The sequence below is a fragment of the Aulonocara stuartgranti genome (assembly GCF_965226115.1).
Source record: "Aulonocara stuartgranti genome assembly, chromosome: 5".
Lineage (NCBI taxonomy): Eukaryota > Metazoa > Chordata > Actinopteri > Cichliformes > Cichlidae > Aulonocara > Aulonocara stuartgranti.
The window spans coordinates 17,479,224-17,504,606 of record NC_138943.1 but is presented as its reverse complement, the minus strand read 5'-3'; the positions used below and the strand labels follow the sequence as shown (position 1 = coordinate 17,504,606).

Below are 25,383 nucleotides of genomic sequence, written 5' to 3'. Positions count from 1 at the left end.
CTAAATTACTTGATAATATGATATACTAGGGCTGGGCGATATGACCCAAAATTCATATCTCGATATTTTTTAGCTGGATGGCGATATAAGATATATCTCGATATATTTTTTTAAAGCCATAAAGTAAGAACAAAAAGAGAGTTCTTAGTCAAAGCTGTGTCCCAGATGTCACACAGGCACTTTTATTAACATAGAGCAGATGTACATAAAATTTACTCAAAAATAAATTATGAGCATTTATTAAATAATAATGCTCCATAAATAAAAGAAAACAATGTTGTTTTTGTGCATAACAAAAAGCTCACAATTGTGCAGTCAAAATGTAAACTAAAAGACGCTGAGCACAATAACAAAGACAGATTTCACAGCTGCTCTGTTCCCAACTTGTACTGCGTGACTGACAGCCTGGAGTTTGAAATCCGCTTCGCAACCGCGTCTCTTAACAGGTGCCATTTATAGTCCTTATACACAGTAGGGTAATATTACGTTGAAGCACAGTACGTATCACTCCGCGAGGCTCAGCCGTAATGCTCCGACAATCCATCAAGCGGTGCAGCTCCGTAGCTTACTAAAGTCGTACTAAAACATTTTTTGACAGATTGCTGAGCGCCGTGTTCCACATAAAATCGGTTCGCGGCCATCAAGCACAACCAGAATTCATACATAAGGCGCGCTGTCAACTTTTGAGAAAATGAAAGGATTTTAGTCCGTGCAGCACCTCTGGGCTGCATGGCGTTAGCGTGGTTAGCTCGTTAGCGCGGTTAGCTAGCTAACACGTTGACGCCGTCCAGCCCCACGCACGGGGCGATGCGCAGTAACTCGTTAACGGAGATTTGCCGTGTCCATCTTGTCGCTTCCTGCAGGTGAAGCGATGGGGGACGAGGAGTTGTGTTCAGTGAAGGAGAGGCGAGGCCGAGTAACATTGCGTAAAGACGAAAGTGGACGAAAGAGAGGCAAACCTGCGGCTCCACAAGTATAATTATAACGTAACATAGACTATATCGATATAAAGGATATTGTCACATCTTATATCTCGTATAAAAATATATCGATATTTTTTAAAAACTCGATATATCGCCCAGCTCTATGATATACTGTCGATTATGGGACATTCAAAGTCTCATAATCTTTCTTTCAATTTTACATTGTGGAAAAATTTCAAAATTATATTTCTCAATGCGTTTTCTGCAGTTGACTTATGTCCATCTTTACTTCTAATAAGAAATCATCCTCTCCAATATGCTGTTTTTATACCAATTGCTAATTACATTTTACAGATCAGGTACCCACATCTCCCAAGTAGCTAATCTGGGATGAAGTTGACTGCTATGTCAATGTGACAACATTAAAGCTTTAGCAATGCTAACATGCTACAGTCAAACAGGAGGCCAAAATGAATTTACCCTTCATTTTCAAATAAAATATTACTACAGTAACTATATAAACATCAAGTATAACAATAAGGAAGTAAAACATTTGTGGTCACTGTGAAACTACTGCTCAGCAGATCTGTGCTAGCACAAATGTCATCATATTACCAAATTCAGGAAAATTTCAGTTTGAAAGCACCCTGACCTAAAAATCCAGGGTGTAGCTATGGCTTCTGCAGCTGACCCTGTGACTGATATGAAGCTACAGCCCAGTGAAAGTGGTAACTGTCATGCCATGCTGTTTACAGTACTTGTCAGCAAATAATATTAATAATTCTGATGCTTCTTCAGATATTTAAAGTAAATAATTCTTTTTATGCTGTCCAAAGCTTAAGTAGAATGCATAAGACGATTTATCATGGGATTTATAATGAGTTTATAAATCCCATGAGTTTAATGAGTTTATGACTGAACAGCACGGTCACGAATGCTCTTCAGGATGTTTCCTTCTTATCCATCAAAAAGACTTTTTGATCATAAGCTCAGAGAATTCACCACATGATGCAAACCTCAGTAAGCAGCAAAAACAGAAGAGCAAGTTGCATTTTGGAAACACAAAGTAAAACAAATGGGCATGTTTAAAGGGGAATGGAGCTTACACACTAGTATATCGATGATTTTACTGCAGACGAAAGCAAGATGGTAAAATCAGAGGTATAAAGGATAATTATGCTTGCAAATCTAACCCTGCAGTGGGGTTGTTGGAATGGCAACTGCTGACTAACCCCATAGCACGGGCAGTGTTTACCACAGGGTTGTTTCTGTGGCAGGGGGTAACGCGTGTGTGCCCCAAACTTCTCCTTTACCAGTATTTTATTTGCACAGCAATTTGCTAAAGCTGCAATCATTAGAATTATTACCTAGTTATTTATAGAAAATACTTTTATTATTCTTTTATTTAATTGGCATGACTGTTTATGTTTGTCTATATACACCAAGTTCAGATGGCTCCAATTTTGTTGTATGGTTGTGCTTACAAAGACAATAAAGCTCATCTTTTCTTACATTGTGACAACAAAACTCAATAAAATCAGCTGTTCACTGGCGAGTCTCTCATCCTGCTGCTGTTGACAGTAGCCATTGTTCTCTGCAGCCTCATTGAGTTAAAATGGCCCTCCAGCACATAGTAAATCTCTAGAGCAAAGAAGAAACACCTTCAACAGCTACAGACCACCATGGTGGATATTAGGAAAATGAGGATGGGATGTGCCAAAGCCAGACATTTAGCAGCACCTAAACTTTTATTAAAGCAAGACCAAGAAGGTTTGTTAACCAGTAAACCAAATTAAAAACAGTGATAATAAAAAAAAGTAATCCTGTGAAAACCCAGCCATTTAAAGCTTGTGTGTTGAAAGCACTGAGAGGGGTTCAAAAATCAAAGCTGCCATTTCTACAGGCAGGCAGCATTCTTACCATGTAAAGAGTTTCCTTAACTAGCAGCTCACTAGTCACTCGGAAATAAACTCCGCCCTTCTTTCAGACTACTCATATCATGAGTCACAGGATAAGTGTCAAAGTTGAAAGGACTTTCCAAAAAGTATAATCAGCTCCACTTGATTTCCTGCAGGCTACCGTCCAATACATCATTTAATAAGAAGCAACAAATAAGCAACAATGCAGTTTATCAGGCCTGGACAAGCTTGCAACTGAGGGTTGAGAATTAGTTTATTCATGTGAATCATTTGTTTTGATACTATACCAACCCATTGTCATATGTGAGCATCATTAACACACCTTAGATTCCTCTAAGCTCATTTTCTGAATCATTTACATTTTTTTAATGCTTACTGATAGAGATAAGTCACTGTCTTTTTTAGTCAGCTGAACCAATCCGCAGGTAACGGAAGGCCTTCGAGCAGAAAGCGTGTGAGGGGGATTCATACGGAAATATTAAAGAGAAAGGACACCACCGAAGGCAAATGCTCACGTAACACTTCCACTAATGTCTGAAAGACTGTCATGTCTTACACAGCTAGATGTCTATGAATGCAGCAAAATCAGGACAAAATAAATAGATAAATACCAGACTTCAGTTTGAGACTTTCAAATCAATCTTTCGCATTTGCAGCAAATATAGACATGACCTCAATAACTCAACTATCACAAACAGCAGAGTGCCTCATAAGTCACCACACACGTCAACCACAACAGTCAGCGCCAAGTCATTCTTCACACCTGCAGTGGTGTTTTTATAATTCACATGTAGTGTCTACACAATGTTGCAAAAGCATCATGAATAATGTGGTCAAGTTTTTGTCAAATGCATCTACACTCACAAATCATCTCTAATGAACATGACCTAAACTTCTGCAAAAAGAAACAAGGCAGCATAATTCACCGTGCGTGCACTTGATCTAAGGTCACGAATCAACAGCAACATCTAGAAGAGAAACTGAAACGCATGACCCAAAAGTAGATTGTACGTGTACAAATGTGTGCAGATGTAATTTGGTCTGTGCTGTGAGAGAGAGAAAAATAAAAAATAAAAATCAACATGCCAGCAGTAGATCACTCTTTCTAGCTCGCACTTCAAAGATTGTCTTGTTTCCTTGTGGAGGTAGACCTCATTCAAAACCAGAAGATGCTTTTTATGAAATAAAAGCTTCAGAGAGGAAATAAGCTCCACTTAGAGAGTGTTAACAAGTGGCTAGATTGATCACAACTGATGAAATGCATGATAGTAACTGAAATACATTGCATGTTTTGGTCTGATGTAGTCAAACAAAGCAATTCCACGTGTCCAATAAAAGCATAAACAATGACAACGTCACACAAATTACTTAACTTTCCTTGTGGGTGAAGAGTAGTGGAGTAAAATGGTTTCATATTACAAATTTAGTTTATGAGACTAAGAATAGAAACCACATGTTTCAAAATATTAAATTAAACAATGACCATCTTACACTGAGTGTAAATATTGAATATAGAAATAAATAACTGTCACTGAATCTTCAACAAAAGCTACACAGCTCTTTGTCAAATTCACTTCCATTATGCAGAAGAATAGCAAAGGAACAGCTTTGAAAAAAGTTTTAAAAAAAATTAAAACAAGTAAAACATAACAAGAGTGAACCCCATTACCTGACTGCGACTATATAAATGATGAATAACGATTAAATTAGTGCCCACTCAAACTCAGGTTATCAATTTGAAACCCATCAGGTGACCAACTTCCTTTTGTGAAACCATTTTTGTCCTTATGCTGACAACACTAAGCAGCAGCACTTTCACAACAAATACCCATTTCACACTTGTGGCTCTAAATTATGCTTTTTATTAGCCAGTCAACACACTATTGTGCACTCTGTGAAAAATGTTTCTAGGGTAATTTTCTCCTATTATAGTGATTTATTAAGTTTCAAGGACACACAATGCATGCCACAGAGCAAGGACATACTATAGTAAAGAGGACTGGCCACTAATGGATCAAGATTTAATGTCACTATCCATTAAAAATATCTTGGGACAAACTGGAGGGGAAAAAACTAAACAAAATCAACAGCAATTTGATCATTTATCACAATGCCAGAAAAATTGCTTCTTGAAAGGCAGTTTTTCCACTAAACCAGCTTCCTGAAACAGGGCCCAGGGAGCTCATCAAATGTCGTCTTTAAGGGGAAATGACTGAAGATATTGATTATTGTCTCTGAAAACTAGATTGTTGATTTTGCCTCCAATTGCCTCCATTAAATGTTCATCACCAAGCAGGGATACTGACTTAAAAAAACAAACAAAAAAAACCCAACTTAGATATGATTGTGAGTGTAACACCAACCCCCCCGTAGTGATTGTTAAAGATGACAAAAGAAAAAAGAAAAAGAAAAAAAATCCACATACACTCTTGATGAAATACTCAATCAGTATTTGTGTGTGATATCATCAATATTACCCAGTTTCAAACAAAATCCACCACCTCACGCTATCAACAGGACTATGGTAAAAACAGAAGAGTCACGTGAAACACCCCAAGCGGTTCTATTAGCTGAGAAAATATTTTATTATTTATATTCCTAGTTCAGTCCTCGGCAAGGTTCACATAATAGAGACATCTTTTCCTACACAATTGGATTTTAAAAAAAAATATGGGAGCTAGGCAGGAGGAAAACACACCTGGTAAAAGAAAAAAAGAAAAGAAAACAGAAAAAAAGACATATGATAAATTTCCCAAGCTCCTGTGTCTGCATGAGTGTGACACCCACAGGAGTTCCAAAACAGGGTTAATGATGCTAGACAGGCCGCTAAATCTTAACTGCACAATGATTACTGAGCTCAGTTTACAAAACACTCCAACTGGAGCGTCCAGCAGACCAAGATGTGAAAACTGTAGAGTGAGGACCTACACTGGTGATAAGGCTGAGTGAAATGTCAGAGTTCTGCCAATGACCACCGACAGCCGTTAAGCCCATGACTGAAGATCTTACACATCTGAATCTCTCTGAACACCTCTGATGCTATAATCTGCACAGGCATGTAGTTACAACTTAATGTAGATGATAGGGAAAGGTGTTTGCCTAAAAAACATTTAAACCTCAAGGGAGTTTATTGATCTACGCTGTCTCTGTTTTAATTTGTATCTTTATAGAACAACTCCAAACATCTGCCTTTGAAATCAGCAGGTTGCAGGTGCAGCAGAACACTATAAAAGAAGCAGTGATACCTTTTTTTATGCGAACATTAACAACTATTACGAATGACATCTAATCAAAGAAATTCTGCAAAACACTGATTAATCAGTCCGCTCTTTTATCACTGGATGTCACGCAGCATTTATTTGAAAGGGTGTTGTCTGAAGAATTGTTAGTAGTACTGTTTGTTGCCTCTGTCAGAGCCAATTCAAGGACATATTGCAGTCATATGCACTGCAGATATTTCAGTTAAAAAAACAAAAAAAAAAACAGTTTTCCTGCAATACAGCTGTACCTGCCGAGTGAAAGGACACACCACAAGAATCTGGCGTTTCTGCTCGTTACAGAACATTCAACAGCTTACTGCACCAAACTGAAACCCTGCAGCCTGCCTCTCCTGTGCTTTCTTGTTGGACCGGAGCCCATGGCCAGGCAAGCACACATACTGTATGTGAGCGCAAACTCACACACACGGGCATGCGGAGATCCTGGCCCACAACAATCAGCCACAGCATGAACACCCACGCACAAACACACATTTAAATAACATGGTAACACATTCGACCAGGCACAAATGACTGTCACAACCTCTCAGCAACTCACATCACAACACTGCAAGAACAGTTAAAGCCTCGCTTCAGGGTGTTGCTCGCTGTGGCGACGGCAACAGATGGAACTGCAGCAGCAGCAGCAGGGCAGGTAAGGTGAAGAGGAATTGAACCTCCTCTGTGAATGTGCATGTGTGTTTTAGTGCAAGCCTGCACCCATGTCCTTCACGCAGACTATTTTAAGGTACTTCTTTATAAATCTTAGAACATAGTAAGTATTTGGCTGAAATTCAAAAGGACAGAGCATGCATAAAGCATGACATTCAGACAAAGGAAAGTAATGGAGTAGAAACAGACGCAAGACAGAGTCAGACAGGGGGAAATGCATGCCAGTATAACAAGGTATGCAAAGACTGTTTTCAATGCAGCAGCAGCATTATCAACCATATTGACAAAACTGAAACAGACAAAGATATGCTACCTTGCTAGCATATTGTGTGTCAGTGTTAAATGCTGCAGCATACAGATAGTATAGCACTTGCTCCCCTGTAGGAACAGACAAGCGCAATCATCCCGACTCTCACTGGCAGAACAAAGTGAGAGGAAAGGAACAGGGAGAGAGAGAGAGATACCAGAGATGTATAGCCTCAGACCTAGCGATGATGCTCTTAAAACACCCACCTCAGTCTGTTGCTGATTCCTGACGCAGTGAGCAGAACCAGGGAGTAAATGCAGAGCACAGTAGCAATGATGGAGGAGCAGCAGCCAAAAAAATCCAAGAGACTGAGCAGAAAAGCTGAGAGAGGAGAGGGAGGAGGAATGATAGAAGACTGGTGAATGTGAGATCCTGTGTGACCACGATTATGCGCCTGAGTGATATGAGCACGTATGTCTGACATGAGAACATGAGACAGAAAAAAAAGTGACAAAGGACAGACAGAACAGGCACAGAGAAGAGAGACTAAAGGAAAAAAAAGAAAGAGACAGAAGTGACAGAATAAATGTGAGAGCTTGGAGTCACTGTGCAGAGCAGATGCGTTATAGGAAATGCCCCTCCCTCCCCACACACACACACACACACACACACACACACACACACACACACACACACACACAATCCCTTTGCACTGTCAGCATTTGAGTAAGCATGCATTCAGTGAAACAGTGAGCTGTAAATGATGCAAGATGGGCGGGTCAGAGAAAGCAGAAATCAAAGTTATGTTCATTCGAAATTCAGTGACAAGACACTATTATCTTGGACTAAGGGACCTATGGTTTCCAATTTTAAGAATTGCTCAACTCCAGTTAGCCACACAAACACGCTGCTAAGTCTAGCTGACTAGTTCTATGAGGAAACCACTTTTAAATCACATCTTACAGTAACAGAACGTAAAGATATAAATCTTGGAACCAAGCACCAATCACCCACCCAATATGCATGCCTTGAAACCACTTATTCACAGCTGTGCACTCTAAACCTTATGAGCAGACTGGTAACTTCTGAACACCACATCCATTTAAGAATTGACAATGTGTTATAACACATACTGCTGTTAATCAAATCCAGTGCACTTTAGCATGCATCAACCTCCCTATTCTACTCTCCTTTATCACAGTGTGAATTTTAAAAGGTAATGTACACAAGTGCACTTTCTGAGAAACTGACCCCACCTTGCTGATAGTATTTGCAAGTAATGCTAGCAAAAATCAATGCTATAAAACCACTGCTTTCAAAAAGCAGGGATGGAAGTTTAACTTAATGTTATTGATGTTTAAACAACATTATGAAGCCATCTACCTGACTAAAAAAGAGACAGAAAGAGTGAGTTGTGGAGCCAGACACAGTAGGTGGGGGTCAAGAAGTGAGGTTAAAGGAAGATGTTACCAGAACAAGCTTCTAATAGTGTATATTTATTATGATGTCATGGGTAATCAGGATACGTGGAGTCCTGATTGTTCAGGTTTTCCACTGTAGGGTTTGCACTGGGCACTGGTTAAGTGAACCGGTGGCTAAGCAGGTAGTTGGGCTAAGAGATGACGGCATTTGAGTGGAACACATCCCAAGTCCCATCATGTGTTTGTGACTCCTACGACAGGGAAATATCCAGTGGTATGGTATCAGCACATAGATGATTTAGTGCTTAGACAAGAAACAATAAAGACAAGAAATAAATATAAGTATAGTAGAGTGGACAGTTAAAAAAGAAATTACAATTGCACTATGTCGTGCATAATAAAACTTATAATTACATTTATACTCTATACCTTACTTTGTGTCACCTGAATTCCAAGGACATGTGATTGCTAAAATGATTCCATATTCTTATATGTGTTCTACTTCTTTAGTTTGTGTTTGGCACCAGTGTGATGTTCAGACCGGCTTCCTTAGATATGTGTTAATAGATTTTCTGCCCTGTGTATGTGTTTGTGTTCTCCAGAGCCTGAGGGGACAGCTAAAGCTTCACTGTTGCGCACCACTGTTCCTGGCCTTTCTCGCTGAGCCTAGGCCCAGTCACGGCATCTCCAGCTTCTGTTTCCAGCCAGACCACGGCTTCATGGCAAGCTCCTCTCCAATCATGACACCGAGCATGGTGGGATATCTGCCAGGCCAGCTAAATACATTTTCATCTGCTCTCAGTAACTCTCAAATAATAATATCCCTCAAGCATTAATTACCCTTTGGGAAATTGATCAAAATCATGTTAGATTAAACATTTTACAAAAAGGGAGGTAGCACAGAGGAGACACACATGACCTTGAACCACCATTCTACACAGTTTCACAGACAACAAAGGCACCTCTAATCATGACCGTAGAAAATTATGTCCATACAGATTCATGTTCATACTCAGTGCTGCAGGGGCTGGCTTTTTGCTGGGTATATGCCTAATGCTGTCGGCATGAAGTCTCTGTGAGAAACTCTGGAGCTTTGCCAGACAGCTGCATAAGGAAAGGGTGATGCTCTTGTGATCATGCCAGGTGCCCTCCTTACTACCAGCTGGGCAGTTTAAGAAATGTTAACTCACATAGTTCAGCTACAACAGAAGAAAGAAAAAATAAAAACAGCACAACAAATTTTCATTTCACAAAAATAAACTGCATCATTAATCTCTATCTTGTTTTTTTCTGCTGGAATGTGTCACAGTTTCTTGGTGTATGGAAAAACAACCATTTAACTGGCAAATTTAAAAGGACATTGTGGTATTCTTTTAATGAATAACTTAGTAAGGTGAATAAAGCCCGGTCCATTTCAGATACTAGGAAATTTAACACCTGGGACAAGAGCTATTTTAAGAGAAGCCTGTAGTTCAATTGTTGTTATTCACACATTTAGCATGGGGTCAGACAAACAAGCTAATTATGAATCTTATCTTAAAATAATAATAATCTACCTCTGTTTTTGCTAGCATTTCTAGCTGAACCATGCCGAGTGTATTTACATGCTGAAATTACTTTAAAGTCTAGTGGGGTGTCAATTAACTACCACCATATATAGAGTTTACGTCAGCAATCTATCCAAAAACACCTGGCAACTGCTTTTTTCTTTTTTTCTTTTTTTAAAAAAACAAAACAAACAAACAAACAAACATCCATCTGCAGATGACAACCATGTTGTTTTTATTTTGAAAGTTCAGTTACTGGGGACTAGCCCTTCCTCACTAATGTTTTATTTCTACTAGCTAGCTCCATAGACAGTATAAAAGACACCCGTAGCACCTGTGTGTAAGTAAAGCCAATATGTAAAGCTTAAACCTGCATTCAGTTGTCAATGGGAAAATGCCCCTCGCCTCTGAGCTACGTAAACACTTTCTCGATGAGTTAATGGGCTCAGTCGTTCATTTTGGTTCACAGTTTATAAAACATTACATCCATTTTGTAAATACTGGCCATCCGTTTCAGAAAAGAGGATTATGTGGGTTACGGTCACTGACCAACAACATATGACTGACAAGTCTTTAACCCATCACTGTGAAGTTTCACAGAGAAAAACTCAAATTAAACCCGACTCCTATCAGATTATCTTTCAAAAGATCAAGGTAGTGACAACGGAAATGCTCAGCTTTAAAATGGGACTTGAGAAACCAGTAGGTGATATCACAGTAGTTACTTTCATGCTGTGCCTGGCTGACTGAAAAGTTGTTGTATTAGTGGAGCTCAATACCATTTAGCTTCTTCAACCATCTTGGACACTGAAGGATGGATACTTCAATCAGAGGTGTTCTAGTGCTGTCTAAATCAGTTTATTTTTATTTTACTGTGAAACTTTGCTTTTTTTTCATTGAGTTAAAAACTTTTTTTTTCTTCAATTTCAAGATAGTTGTTATTGTTTTACTAGTAAGGTGTCACTGTTTGTGACAATTAAAGAGCAAATACACCAAAATTATTATTATTATTATTTTTTTAAAAAGCTCCTCGCTAAGCCCCTAACCTGAAGGTGCAAGAAACCAAGCAGCAACAAAATGGACCCCTACAAAAGTAGACACTGAAACAGAATTTAATGAACTACAGCTACACAACTTTAATATTTGTGGAGAAAATGCAGATGTTCAAGTACAAATGGTTCTGAGTGGGGCTTCCAAGATGAAATTTTAAAAAATAGCACCACAGCTGAAAGTGATGCAGAGGCACATAAGTAGATGACCCTGAATAGAGATTACCCAATTTAAATCAGGTTTTTGATTGCTGTTTAAAAAAAAACATTCAGTCCTCTGCAATTGGGATCAGTTACCTTGTCTTCTTGCTGGCTGAGGGGAATAAACTGCCTGGTTTATCGCTCTCATCAGCAACACTTTATGTGCACAGAAGATGTAGTGAGGGCTGCAGAGATACATAAATCAGCTGTTCCGTCTGGGCCTAAGTGGATGCATTTTCAGCAAATGGATAATGCGATGTTAACAGAGGGATCTGTGCAACAACACACAACTGATGCATAACTAGCAGGACAACATAGGACTGCACCATCAGACCTTTTCCGTATGTTTGCTCACCATAGATACAGCACACAAAAGGAATATTTAATTGACCAAACACACTGTGTGAACTAATAATGTTCCTGTTGTAGTTCAAAATCCTCTTTTGTACATTGGGTCAGGCCCATTTACTTCTGCTAACTGTATCTGACATAACGATAAGCAGAAAAACAAGGCACCAAGGATTGATGCCATGCTGGAAAAGCTTACATAGGGGCTGTTCATATAACAACATATATCGGATGACGATATAAAAACGTCTATCGTTTCATTTTACGCAATCGTTTGTTTCGTGGTGTCGCAAAATAAACTGTTTACGGCAATATTTTTTCATCGTTTTGATGGTCACTGTAGTGGCTATATTAATTTCTTAAAGTTCTCTCTTTCTCATATTTAATATAACCACACTACTGACGGACAAGCGCCTGTTTTTATGGGTTGTGGTTAGCAACAACGATGGTAAAACCATCGCATGTCCGCTTGTTTATTTTCCACATAAACTTTTCACAATAAAGCTCAAGATCCTGTTGAGAATTTTCAAAATAAACGGAATCACGTGAAAAAGTATGCAGAGTATTGACGGATGAGAAGCAAAAAAAAGAGTCGTCAGGTGCTAAAAAATAAACCTTAGACTCAAACGTTAGAACAGGCGTTTCCCCGCAGCACGCCGTGTAATAAATACTCACAAAGAAAACGGTGGCCGTTACAACTTATGTCTAAAAATGTGTAGTTTCATGCATCGGTTAAAACACTGAACTCCAGCTACATGACGCCCAGCTGGAAACACTAAACCTATCCGAGATTCACAGAATTTACAGAAAATATTACATTTTTTGTGATTTATATCGTTATCGGGACGATAGATGTTTTATATCGGGATATGAGATTTTGGTCATATCGCACAGCCCTAGCTTACATGTATATTTATTACGATTAAAAGCTTATATGCTGATCCCTACTCAGAACTGAAACTTTTGTTTAAGGAAACACTAATTACATAAGAGTCGTAAGCTGAATTTTAAACTTCTGAGTTCAATCTTCTATCAACCTTTGATTATTAAGAAGAAAAAAAGCTCGAGAGTCCGGATTATCAACGAAACGACCTCTTCAAACATCATACATGTACTTCACATTTATAGATACCAACTCAGTAAATTTTCTAAATCATGTCAGTTGCAAACAAATCCCCGCTGAGTAAACAACTGGGACAAAAATGTTGCTATAAACAATCTTATATTCTTTTGAATATAATGAAAAAAATACGCCAAAATAGCAGAATACTATGTAGCTTTTTTTTATTTCTTTGCAATAGAATTTTATGCAGACTTGTGCACATTTAAGTAGCCGTAACTTAATATAAAATGCACATTTTATTCAAAACTTTTACCCATTCTGTCCCAAATTGTACAATTACAAACAACTATTGTTTAGATTCCCCATTACGTTCAGTGTCTGAGTCAGACCTATCCATTTATCGCTTATGACCTTAAAAATTGTGGTTGTCTGATGAAACCATGATTGCTTGAAAATTGCCTATTACCTTTTGAAACACATCTGTAAAAACAACTCAGGCAAGCAAATTCAGTCTGTGCGAGCAGGGGAGCTAATCAGGAGATGCAAAGTAGAGCAGGGCGATATGGCCAAAAATATTTATCACGATATATATTTGAAAATTTGCGATAACGATATAACCAACGATATAATTGATGCGAGACAAAATACAACTCCACAACATTACTAGCGCAAAAAGACAACCTATCATTTATTTTCACTTAAACAAGAAGCTGGTTTTTATGTACATTAAAGCTTTATAAAAATGTAACAGTGCAAATGCAAATTCCTTGCTGAAAGTTTAACCAAAAGGCATTTCCAGTAGAAATGGGCTGACATAAGAGGTGCTTTGCAACATTAAACTGTAGTGTGCAGTACGTATTTTTCGGACCATAGGGTGCCCAGGATTATAAGGCACATTACGCGAAACAAAGCAGTCAGATAAATCAAACTTTATTAAACTCATTCTTCTTGCTTCCTCCACTTCTGTACCATTGATTCATTAATGTTGAATTCTCTGGCAGCTGCTCTATTCCCATGTTGTTGCAGTATATGACTAACCTCGTATTGTGGATGGATTATCTCAGTTGTTCTCCTGACTGAAGATTGGTCCTTTTACAGCATCCTGCCATGCGATTGCATTTGTCTCTAACCATGAGGAACCTTAACGTTAACTTTTATAAGTGGAAAAGTGTTAGTGTTCGTCCTCCAGCTTCACTGTTTATGTTATGCTAACATAGCTGTGTCGCTAGCGATCACGTAGCACATTATTATATACCAGCTAGCCCAACTTCAGTAACCCTACAAACGTCACTGCTGTTTAGTTTCCTGTCTTCATTTATGTTGGAAGTGATAGCAGAGCTGTACGTTTGATTTTTTTCAGAAATCTCTCAGTCAGAACATGCAATATCATGCTTAGGTAACTAGCGAAACTAGCGAGCTAACTTCCGCTAGCTTCCTGCTAACTTCTAACTCCGTTAAATGTAATACATTTTGTTTTCATGGATGCCTGGAAGTTAAACTTCATAGTTACACCTGGTAAAGCAGCAATGCTGATCGTTTTATTAAAGATGAAAGAATTTAGACAGTTTTTAACTCTTAGTGATGCTGCAGTGTTCGTTTGACCTGAAGTATACGGAGTTTAGGACCCAGATTACTCCCAGATTTAGGGGCATCTTAGTCCGACGGCCGCTTGCATGTTCTGCAAAAAAAAATGTGCTTTGTCGTGTATCTGACGGACAAACACCAAACCAGTTCCACATCACTGAAGTTGCACCATTTTTACAAACCAATTCTGGTTCATCTGTTTCACTCAACAATCGGCCATGTGCGTATGAAAACAAAGGCACTGCGCATGCGCGTTTTACTCATATTCTATCGCGATATTTCATTTTCCTATCGTTGCCTAATATTATACCGGTATTACCGTGAACGGTATAATATGGCCCAGCCCTAATGCAAAGTGTAGCATTCTAATTGCATCATTAGCTAAACCAATGACTCAGTCACAGAGACTTCAGACTCACCCTACCCCCATCCTGCCCTCCTCTGCCCCATCCAGAAATAGGGAGTCAAGCCTGAAGCTCTTTACTGTACCACTGCTCAAGCAGAATAATTCTAACATGTTTTGTGCAAGAGCGCAAAATGTTAACGTTCCATAAATACCCCACTGAAAAACACAGAAAATTAATGAGAATGTGCTATACAGTTTATGAGGAAGATGCCATTTAAGCAGCAATGTTCATCTTCCAGGGAGTGGTAAGGATTAATTGACATTAATTGGTTTATTATGAAACACTGAAATAAAACCAATTCGATCAGGCAGACAATAGAATGATGACGTCTAAACACAATGAGAATAGTCATCTAAAATGATTTAAAAAAAAAAAAAAAACTTTTGGAAACCGTAACCAGCAAGAGATTATCTCTAAATAAATGTTAGTCAGTGAAAAAAAAGAAAGAAAAAAAATCCTCAAACTCCACAGGAAGTTGCAATGGTCAGTCAATCATGGACAGACATTGTTTACATGGTTGGCCCCTGTTGTTATTCAACAGTCGGGCAGGAAATCCAAATTGTGGGCTTATTTCGGTTGGGTAAATAGCTCCAAGAAGGTGATATATAAGCTCTAAAACCAAACTTCAGCCTGTGGTCTGCAGACCTCAAACACAGCTTATGACCTCAAATATGTAAGAAACCTAACATTAACCACTTAGCAACACAGCTCACTAACAGAAAATAACTGAAAAATGCAGAAAAATGTTAACACTGTCTCTTTTGCCTCAAACTAATGTCACCAAAAAAAACATTTAAAAGTAATCAATACGTTAAACATGCAATTAGTAGTCAGCGAGTGAAATCATTTCTCATGGGGAGCCTCACACAAACACTCCTTTTTTTGATGATGTTGATTTTCATTTGATTTTAACAGTTGTTTCTCTTGATGCACAATACCGGGAAGGAAGCCTCAGTGTCACCCTAACTTTTGTTTGGTTGTATAATAAAAGCCCATTAGATCTGCTTTTAAATGTTGATGATCTCTGACTGCTCTGCTGCGGATATGCATGGAATTACTAAGAATTCGCTAAGAATCACTGCTGCTTGAAAGTGGTGTAAAAGGGAGTTTCCCTACAACTGAGCATGGAGTCTATGGAATTATAACTTGCTGTGTATTTCCTGGTTATGTAAACTGAATAAGATGGAGATGACACCTCTGGATTGCACTTTTTTTTTTAAGAAATACCATGAATGTGTAATCCTGACAGGGCGTCTCTGTCAGTAAGGATCTCTGGTGAAGCAAACTCATGCTGCAAAATGCTGTAGTTTGTATAGTCATACCAATAAGTGGCAACATCAGTATCGATGGAACTTTGATTTAGAGCTCATTAAATTTCCTGTAGTCATATTTAGTTGGATCACAAGTCATGTACAACCTGGCCTGTGCCGCATTGCATTAGCTACAGTAAGCGTATGCAGCAGTCTTGACTGCGGCGGCTGCTGCTGAGGATGGAGGGCTTCTGGAGCTGACGTCTCCATGTCAGGTCACATCTGCAGAACGATCTCACAGTGTAAAGATACGTCGTTCTTCCTGTTTCAGTTCAACGCATCCCTGCACAGTGAGCAAGCAGTGGACGCGTTACCTCGGGCAAACGTTACTCTGCCCGGCCAATTTGAGACGGTGATGTCAATCCATTATGGCTTTATAGATCGCCGCGAACTTGAGGCTCACCACTCACCACACTCAGCAGGCTAATCACGGCTAACAAAGTGAGTCCTAGTTGCAAACACCCACTCTTTAAATGATGTAACCTTTGTCCGGTATGCTGCTGTGTAATTAACGTGCCGGAGAAATCTTAATTTCGACACCCGCGGTGGCTAGTTAACGTGATTAATGTGGTGTAAACTGCGTTTATATTCTTAAATAAAATATTACAGTTACAAAGCACATTCCCGGAGAACGTTATGGTTAACAGGAGTCGGAATAACCCGCAAAACACTTGAAAGAAAACCCAAACGCTCCTACCTTAGGCGAAATCCTCCTCTTCCTTTTTGACTGTATGAAGACCCTCCGGATTTTGTTGCTCTGACACAGCTACCACGCGCTACATCAAAGCCCCGCCCTATCGGCTGCGGCCGAGAAACCATTCGCCGTTTAAAACACAACTGCATTTAGGTCCACGTTTCTCATTGGCCAGAGTGCCTGTCAATCAATTCGGATTCCGCTTCCCGCGTTCTAACCAGCGCTCACAATACATTACATTATGCAGCCTATATTTAGGTGTCAACATGCACTGCAGGCATGTGAAATCTACAGAGTGACCTCCAGTATTAATAAACAATGGAATAACAAGAGCAGAGATTCATCACACTTGTCCTTTAATGACAGGCATTGCCATACAGCAGTCAAAATAACAGGGAAGCAGTTAGTGGAAATTAGCTACAATATAACAGTGATTATTATCCATATTGTTTCAGTGTCATTGGCAACTTATGAAAGGCAGAGGAAGACGATAACCTTTCGCAACAGAATGTTTTCTCAATAGCAAGTCCTGAATCTCGATGCCAGCTATAATGGATTAGCAGTCTCAGCACTGTCAGACTTTTATAGGGGGGAGGGGCTGTGTTGTTTGCAGTCTTGAAAGAAAACATAGCTACAGTCAGTCTTTCATAATAAGAGGAGTCTTGATTTGAGCTGCAACCTCAGCCCCCATAAGTTCCTCTACAATCGTCAGGGCAAACTCAAAACTCGTTCCTGGCCCACGGCTGGTGATGTAATGTCCATCCTTCTGTACTCGAGCCTCTGAATATTTATAGTGGTCTAAAAAAAGAAAGAGCAACACCATAAGGATTATGACAATATGACAGCTTTGAGCTACAAACCGAAAGTCACACATGTCATGATGTTACAGTGAACTATGAGAATGTAGACATGGTCACAATTTCAGCCATTTCTAGTATGTTCTGTCAAATTCTTGTATTGCTTTTCACCTCTGAGTGGTGTGCTCTTCTACTGCAGAGTGACACGATTCTCTATAGGCAAGAAAGCGCTAGTATAGCACCATCTGCTGCCCTTTACAAATACACACACCTCCTCCTGTTCTCTTCTGAGTTTCAGCACTAAATATCAAAAGCCTTTAGCAGTACATGAAGTCACAGGTTTCTGTTTTTGTTGTTTTTGGGTTTGTTTGTTTTTTACCTCCAGCCATCATCTTCTCCTTCATGGCAGGATGTGTAGTCACTGTGCTGCCGAAGCCAATGCCATGTGCCAGAAGAGCAGTGGGACCTGCAGAAGGGCAAAGCTGTGTAAGGTTCATTTAACAGCTTCCTGTTAGAAAGTGACACTAAAGAGCGTGTTCAGCTGCTTGTGTCGGTCTTCGTTTTCATCTTTATGCAGTTCAAAGAACTCAGAGTCAAGAGTAAACTAAGCAAAAGGCTGCATCCTCAAACCGGCCCTTTCAAACTCAATGGAAAATGTTTACAGCAACAAGAAAATGCAAATACACAACATGATGCATTTTACCTTATGGATTTCAGTTGCTAAATCAATGACAGACTTGCAAAGTATGCGATTATAACACTGTGTCCCAAAGGTATCCTTAACTGTACCATTTTTCTAAGTATATCTACATATAGTATATGGTTTCAGCCTCTCGCCAAAGACTTTGAGCCACATTGAGAAGAGAGGTAGGAGAAAGAAAGACATTGACTGCTGCTGCATTAACTTTGGTAATGCCCTACCACTGCAGTGAGCTCATCCAAAAACTGTTAATAAATAGAAAGTTATTGATTATGCTCCTTGGCTGCCTTCCCATGCAGTCTAAAGATTGCACTTCTCCCTGGCACAACAGCAGTCTGCCAGTTAGAGCCAAGCTACTCCTGTTACACACAGTCCCCACCCAGAGGACAGCAGTCTGTGTCTCAGAAGGTCTCTCTCTCCCAGGAACCGCAAGGCAGAGAAAAGTGTGAGGATTATGATGGCTGTTTTATAAATTGTGTATTTATATTTGGGGACCTCTCTTACATCCATGTGTCACTTATTAGCTCAAAATAGAAGTATATATATAAGATACATTTGTCCTGTTTCTTTTGTTTGGTGCATTATTACTCCAATTTTCAATCAAGTCTTTTTTTTTATTTTTATTAATTAACTTTTTTTCATGTGTCAGGATAATAACTGGCAGTTTCATTAAACTGTATATTCCTGTGAGGATTTCAGTCATTTCTAGGACACCCTTCAATCCACTTTGCCGCATTGGTCCCCTGTTCCCGTTCGAATTGTCCTTCCTGCGTCCTTTCATCTGTCAAAGAAAATGTCACCTCTTCTGGGTGCACTTGGGGGACACTTCTTAATCAAAACCTCACCCTTTGTGAATGGGGTTTGCAAATTTCCATAAATTAATGGAGCAGGATATTTATAATTGGTGTATATTTTTCAAGATCTGGATGAGATGCATCCTCTTTTTAGGCTAAATCCACTTACTAAAATGTTCAGAAATGACGTGTGAACCTACCAAACCTCCATCATTTCCTAATCCCATTTGCCAGTACAAAACTAACTTGATGAACCTAAAACCAGAGTATCTTTGTAGATGAGAATTTTTTTATTATTAATTTTTGTCGTCAACTGTTTTGATATATTTTGGAAAAGTGTGCGCATTATTATTTTTTTGTTCAACTACACCATAGCACAATGATCACATTTATGACCACAACATCTTACAAACCCTGCAATCAGTATGTGTCTGTATGTATCTGTTTCCATCACTCTTGAACCTTCCTTGGCTCCTCCAACAACAACAACACTTTCTTTTTGCCATGTAAAAATGCCAAAGTTAAGGCCATTACAAAATGAGCGTGATGCCAAAAGACAACAAAATTCAACATTTTTCAGAAGCAAATTTGCAAATACTTCATCCTCAAAAAACACACTGTGAAAAAACTGAGGTCAGCGTCAACCGATGATAAGCTGTTCCCGATGTTTCTAAATAAGAAAAGTAAGAAACCGATACTGGTTTCATCCACTTCTCAATACAAGTCAGCAGCAGGGAGAATTTCATGGTTTGACCCAGAGCAGCGTTTAACTGCATGTCTGAGGTAAAATCATCTTATTTCACTATTTCCATATCATTGTGTATTCAATACCAGTGGACATTTTGAGCTGTGTTTGCATTTGTTTACAAATGCATTGTTCTGATTAATCATATCAGTTTATTCACACACAAAAATTGGAAGAAATCTTATGGAAGAAAATAAATGCTGCAAATTTAGCCAGCCAAATTACACGGTTCATATAAACAGCTGTATTAAGAATACATGAGTCTGAAGAATATTTTTAATGCACAAAATATGTGCACGAATTGCATAATCCGCAATTTAAGAAGAATTCTCTCTTTGCCTTTTTTGGATTGAGGCGTTTTCCTTATGGAAAACAGCTTTTAAATGTTAAGATTAGACTTTAAACCAATCAATCTAAAGGCAGCACCAGTCTGTGTGATCAACATTTAATTTTTATTGATTATCTAAAGTAAAACATTTGCTTATTGCCTGTTGAAGCTTTAACCCACAGAGAGTGACCTCAACTCAAGGTTGGTCCTGTGTAATTATGTAATTATGACTTTGTTGTTGTTGTTTCCACAAACTGTACCTGCACAGATGGCTGCAATCAGGCCTTTTCTGCCATCTTGATCTTTCAGCACCTCCTTCACAGCAGGAGACTGCAAGAGAGAGTAAAAGCCAGATGCACAGTGAGTCATTTGCAGTCCATGTGGTTCCACTGAGTATATGCTGACTTTATTATAATCACTGAGATAAGCTGACAATATTTAAAAAACACTCGACACACACAGAGCTACCCAGCAAAAATAAAAACGAATAATATAATGCACCCATCAGATAAATATGACTCGTATATCAAAACTCATATTGTGCATTAAATTTCTTTTTTTTTTAAAAGACAGAATCAATTTCTTGGCCATTTTCTCATCAAATTCTAAAGCCTAAAATGTGTGTGTGTTGTTGTTGTTGTTTTTTTAAATATAAAATCACTTAAAAGAAGAAAAACACAATCACAACAAATTCCTATCTTGACTCAAGGCTTATTCATCTTCCATTTATCCAATCTACAGAGCTATTTTTGCTTTTCATGATTACAGAGAGGCTGTAGCTGATCCCACCACACACTGGACAGATATCTAAAATCTGAACCAGAGCATAAATTCAATAGACTCGTCCATTAAAAATCCTTGATATAGTGTAAACTAATGTGGTTATTTACCATATTATTTATACAATACAAATACAAAATCTTGTAATATATGCTTCACTGAGTATTTACAAGAACAGTAAAAATATGGATCTCTTTAATCTATTTAAATCTATTTCATTGGCACATTGGACAAGCAGTTAATACAAAAAAAACCAAATTCTTCTGATATAACAATATAAATGCAAACACCAACTGATGCTCTCCACATCCAGCTGGATGGGATAACATGAAACCTGAACACATCTGAAACACACATGGTTCAGTTCATACTATACAAGATCGATGAAGGCCAGCGTATTACACGGATGAGTATTCAGGAGGAAAAAATTGCCATTTCATCACAGAATGACAACAATCTCTAACAGAATTCAGGAAACATAAGTAATGCAGCTCACTGTGAGTTACATTACTTGTCTTTAGTGACTTACAAAAAAGGACACTAGTGACATTTCTGATGATACAGAAAAAAAAAACATTTTATTGATGTCGACAGCTCAAAGGCAGCAGCATTTATAAGTATAAGTAACTCAAGGGCATTTCCCATCCTCCTTTTCTGGTGACCTAATCTGAAGTGTGATTCTACTGAAACAAGGTGCCAGCAGCAGCAACATTATAGTGCAACAGCAGTAACACACCATGAGTCAATTATAAGCACAAATGTAGCCTCGGTACTGTTTTCTCTGGAAATTTTAAGTAAAGTTTAATATGCCTGCTTCACACTTTAGTTTCACAACAACTACCTTAGCCATGAAACTCTTCAAGAGCTCTACAATACTGTCACATAATCAAACTGAAGAATACTTCTGCCTGGGCTTTTCCACCACATAACCACATCAGTAAATTCCAATCAACGTTTTCTCTTCCTGTCATATGAAGCGCAGTTAGTGATGCTTGGTTGAGTCATTAATTTACTTTTGAGTCACAACATCACCTGGTATATACCACACTGGAGTGGTTAAGTGGTGAAACATGCTTATTGTTTCCACCTTTGGGGGGGAACAAAATTCTTTGTGCATATTTTCTAAAGTATTGAGCTTTTTGAAGGTTACTTTTTGAAGTGAGCTTTTTTTTTTTTTTTTTTTTGAAAAAGTTCCCTTTTTAGGAATTAAATCTTCATTAGCGGCTGACATGGGGCTCCTGCTCTCAGAAAATGCCTAGTCTTTCTGATGTGTATGCTATGGAACACAAAGGCATGGCATTGCTAATAGCACTGATGTCATGCTTTGACGCTGACATAACTCACATAAAATTTACACTAGTGTTATTGCAGATGATATGATATGGCACAGCCCTGCCATGTTCTGGAGACATTTTTGATGCTGGTATGGAGATGCATGGCCTAAGTGCAACCAATTTCTCAATGGTGTGACTAAAAAAAATCCTAGGTCGCAATAGTGCAACCAGCCGTTCAAGTAAAAAAGAAACATCTCCGCAACTGTGAAAGTCTCCGTGTGGTCAACAACAGATACACGTTATGCCCATATGGTGGTCTAAACCAATCAGAGATAGTCAAGGGTGGGACCCCTCTGATTGGCCGTGGTAAAGATATTCCTGTAGGCCTACGTGTGTATGTTTGAAAGTGCAGGCGGATAGAGAGACGTGAGTAGCCTAGGTCTGATAGAAGTAGTAGATGTAGCTGTGGGTAATGAGAAAAGATGAAAAGAACGATTGAAAACTTTCTTGTTAAGCTAAGGCCTGATCCATTCGAAACTGATAGCCAGTGCTCTGACAAAGAGCCATCAACCTCTCAGGTTGTGTCTAACACTGGTCTGGAGATGGCATCAGATAATGAGCCACATATGAGCGACTCTGAGCCAGAGCCCACTGAAAGTCAAAGGGGGAAAGTGTATAGATTTCGAAGAGAATGGCTTGACCAGTTTCCCTGACTAAGATACAGTAAGGCTGACAACATGATGCACTGCATTTACTGTGGTGTAGTGGCGGGCCCTGCATTTACTTGGTATCAGATCAATACCAGAATTTGCAGTATAACAGAACACTACTCTGTGTTGAATGAGAGAAGAAGTTGGCAGGACAATTCCTAGCCACTTTTCTACATGTGAGTCACTTCCTTGTTTGCACACATTTTTGTTGCCACCTCTTGTGAACATCAGGTAGACCTTTTAAATAATATCCTAAATATCCTTCAAACTGTGAGTCAGTACTAGGCTTGCTGTGTGCTCATTCTAAACGCCGTGTGTGTTAGTTCCCCTGTTCCCCAATTAGCGTCTAACCGGCAAAAATAATCGTCCTACCGCTGCCAAATATTTGCAATTTTAGTAAAAAAATGTTATTGTGATACTATGAAAACAAGATAACATTTCTTGCACATGCATATAGCTAAAAAGAAGCAACAGCATTTCTTTGGATACAATTATCGATTTACAAATCTAGAATGGTCCCAATACTGGAATTTTGGCACCGCAGCAGAGAACTTAAATCCACGAAGGTGGTGATATCAATATGAAACTTAATCTGACAAGGTGGTATTAACTGAGGACCCAAGTGTGTGAGCTAACAGAAAGAGCGTATGCGTTTAACCGTGGATTTATACATGTGCATTAAATCTATGCCATAAGTACACAGTGACCTGAAAGAATGTACAAAGAACTTGAAAAACCCGAGGGGAAAATATGTTTGCCTATGAAAAAAAACAATAACAACAACATAACAAGATTTTACTTGTTTCTTTTGTCACTGGCACCACATATAAAACACCAGGACACAATCACAAGACAATAAAACACATGATGCACCACACACAAGCAGAACCATTTGTGTAGGTTACATCATAGACTATACAGAAGATTCAGTTTAGACATCTTAATCAAACATAAGACTGATGAACCTTTAGAAACAAATTGTTTCACACTTTTCACTGTCAGTTATTTAGTCCTAATGTTTAGGCAAATTCAAGCATTTTAACTTGTTTTTAATTCTTAAGTCATTTCCAAAAAAAAATTTAACTGTAAAAACTGACCCTCTCCCCATCTCACCTCTGCCAGATTCTGGGCTCCTGGCATTCCTCCTGGTAGCAGGACCACATCATAAGGGCCCTAGAGGGGGGGGAGAACCATCAACACTAACATTTTTCCAATAATAAAGACATACAAGCATATAATATAAGCATTGTAAATAACGCTTTTTTTCCCCTTCTTGTATGTAATGTTAGCAGGTAGTTGCTGAGCCTCACCTGTTTCCTCGCCTCCTCCAGACTGGCATCAGGACAAATGACAACGTTTCTGCTACACTGGACTGGTTCTTTGCCCGTAAGACCAGCTACCGTCACTGCTATCTACATGTATGGGCAGTAAAAGAAAAAAATAACAACAGTGCATCATTATCCTGATGGTTCAATGTGGCATTTTGTCTTCACTGGCTGACGTAGACTTTTATTTTAAAAGATATCAAATGGCGGAGATGTGCAACGACGCTGGACTTTGACATTTAACTTGGCCTCTGTCTGCACTCACTAGTAAGGTTATGAGTCCGTCAACCATTAGCAGACAACCCCAAAATAGCTGACTGAACACTTAGCTTATGCGCTTAAATAACCTGGAATATGCAAAGGGGAAAAATTGCTAAGTTAGATCGACAGTGTTAGCAAGCGTTAACTTTAGCACATGATAAGTGCGTATGTAACCCTTATCAAGATATCAGGCTGTTATAACAGTCTTCACAGGCTGATATCTTAACAATGCTGCCACCAATACTGTTGTGAGTCGACTGAAGCGGGGTCTAATTTTTATGGCCGCTAACAGGCTAATTTGCTAAATGCTAACATATAGCATGTTACAAACCCCAGCTCTGCGCATAATATCCACGGGAATAACAGTTTCCATCTCCTCTGCGCCTTTAGACAGGATTACTAACGCCCTCTTTCCTGCCATGTTAGCTTGCAGCTCTGTACTGCTAGGTGCAAAGACGCTAACTTCTGTTTCCAACTTCCAGAAGCAACCTGCACGCGCTGCGAGTTTGACAGGAGGGTTGCCAGACTGCGCGACACTATCCCCCTTCCTAGACTGCGGTCCGTGCCTATTCTACTCGCACCTGCAAGTATGTGAATTAAAAAAGTAAAGTAGTTACTTTTGAAAGTAGATTCTTTTATTGTTAGTAGGATTTTGCAAACAAATATATTTTGCACAAGAACAGGACCTGCATAGCATGTCACTGTACCACTCCAGCGCATAACAGCAGGGTGCAAGACGCTAGCAGACAGGGCATACATAACAAAGAGGCTGGCATAGTGTACAGGAACATCTGTGCTCAGTATGGCCTGCAAGTCCTGAGGTCGAAATGCTGTACGCCCCCTCGAGTGGTTGAGAATGAGCAAGTTGAGATCCTGTGGGACTTCTAGATACAGATGGACAAACTAGTGATGGACATAACCAATCGGACATAGTCGCGGTAGACAAGCAGAGGGAGACATCTGTAGTGAAAGATGTAGCCGTAGCAAGATAGATCTCAATTCTCATCCCTATTTATTGTTGCATCAT

General features: G+C 39.1%; 2 protein-coding genes across 3 annotated transcripts in view; both read right to left on the bottom strand.

Moving 5' to 3' along the window:
• Positions 1-16,745, bottom strand: part of kcnab2a (potassium voltage-gated channel subfamily A regulatory beta subunit 2a) — a 111,271-nt gene extending 94,526 nt beyond the window's left edge. For both annotated transcript variants that reach the window (XM_082534743.1, XM_082534744.1), the window contains exon 1: positions 16,646-16,745. The gene's annotated coding sequence lies outside the window, so the exon portion shown is untranslated. The remainder of the gene's footprint in view (positions 1-16,645) is intronic.
• Positions 16,746-16,981: 236 nt separating this feature from the next.
• park7 (parkinson protein 7) lies at positions 16,982-24,878 on the bottom strand. Its single transcript, XM_082533953.1, has 6 exons — positions 24,688-24,878; positions 24,081-24,182; positions 23,884-23,943; positions 20,267-20,336; positions 17,819-17,905; positions 16,982-17,440 (listed from the first exon to the last, which is right to left on the bottom strand). The coding sequence occupies exons 1-6, from the start codon at positions 24,775-24,777 to the stop codon at positions 17,280-17,282; spliced, it is 570 nt and encodes a 189-aa protein (XP_082390079.1). The 5' UTR covers positions 24,778-24,878; the 3' UTR covers positions 16,982-17,279.
• Positions 24,879-25,383: the final 505 nt, after the last annotated feature.

Excerpts from the sequence above, each read along its gene's own strand:
- park7 (XM_082533953.1), bottom strand. The coding sequence starts at position 24,777 with ATGGCAGGAAAGAGGGCGTTAGTAATCCTGTCTAAAGGCGCAGAGGAG. Across the intron at positions 23,944-24,080 it reads TGGAGGAGGCGAGGAAACAG|GGCCCTTATGATGTGGTCCT; the intron begins GTGAGGCTCAGC and ends CCCCCCCTCTAG. Across the intron at positions 17,906-20,266 it reads GATTGCAGCCATCTGTGCAG|GTCCCACTGCTCTTCTGGCA; the intron begins GTACAGTTTGTG and ends GCCCTTCTGCAG.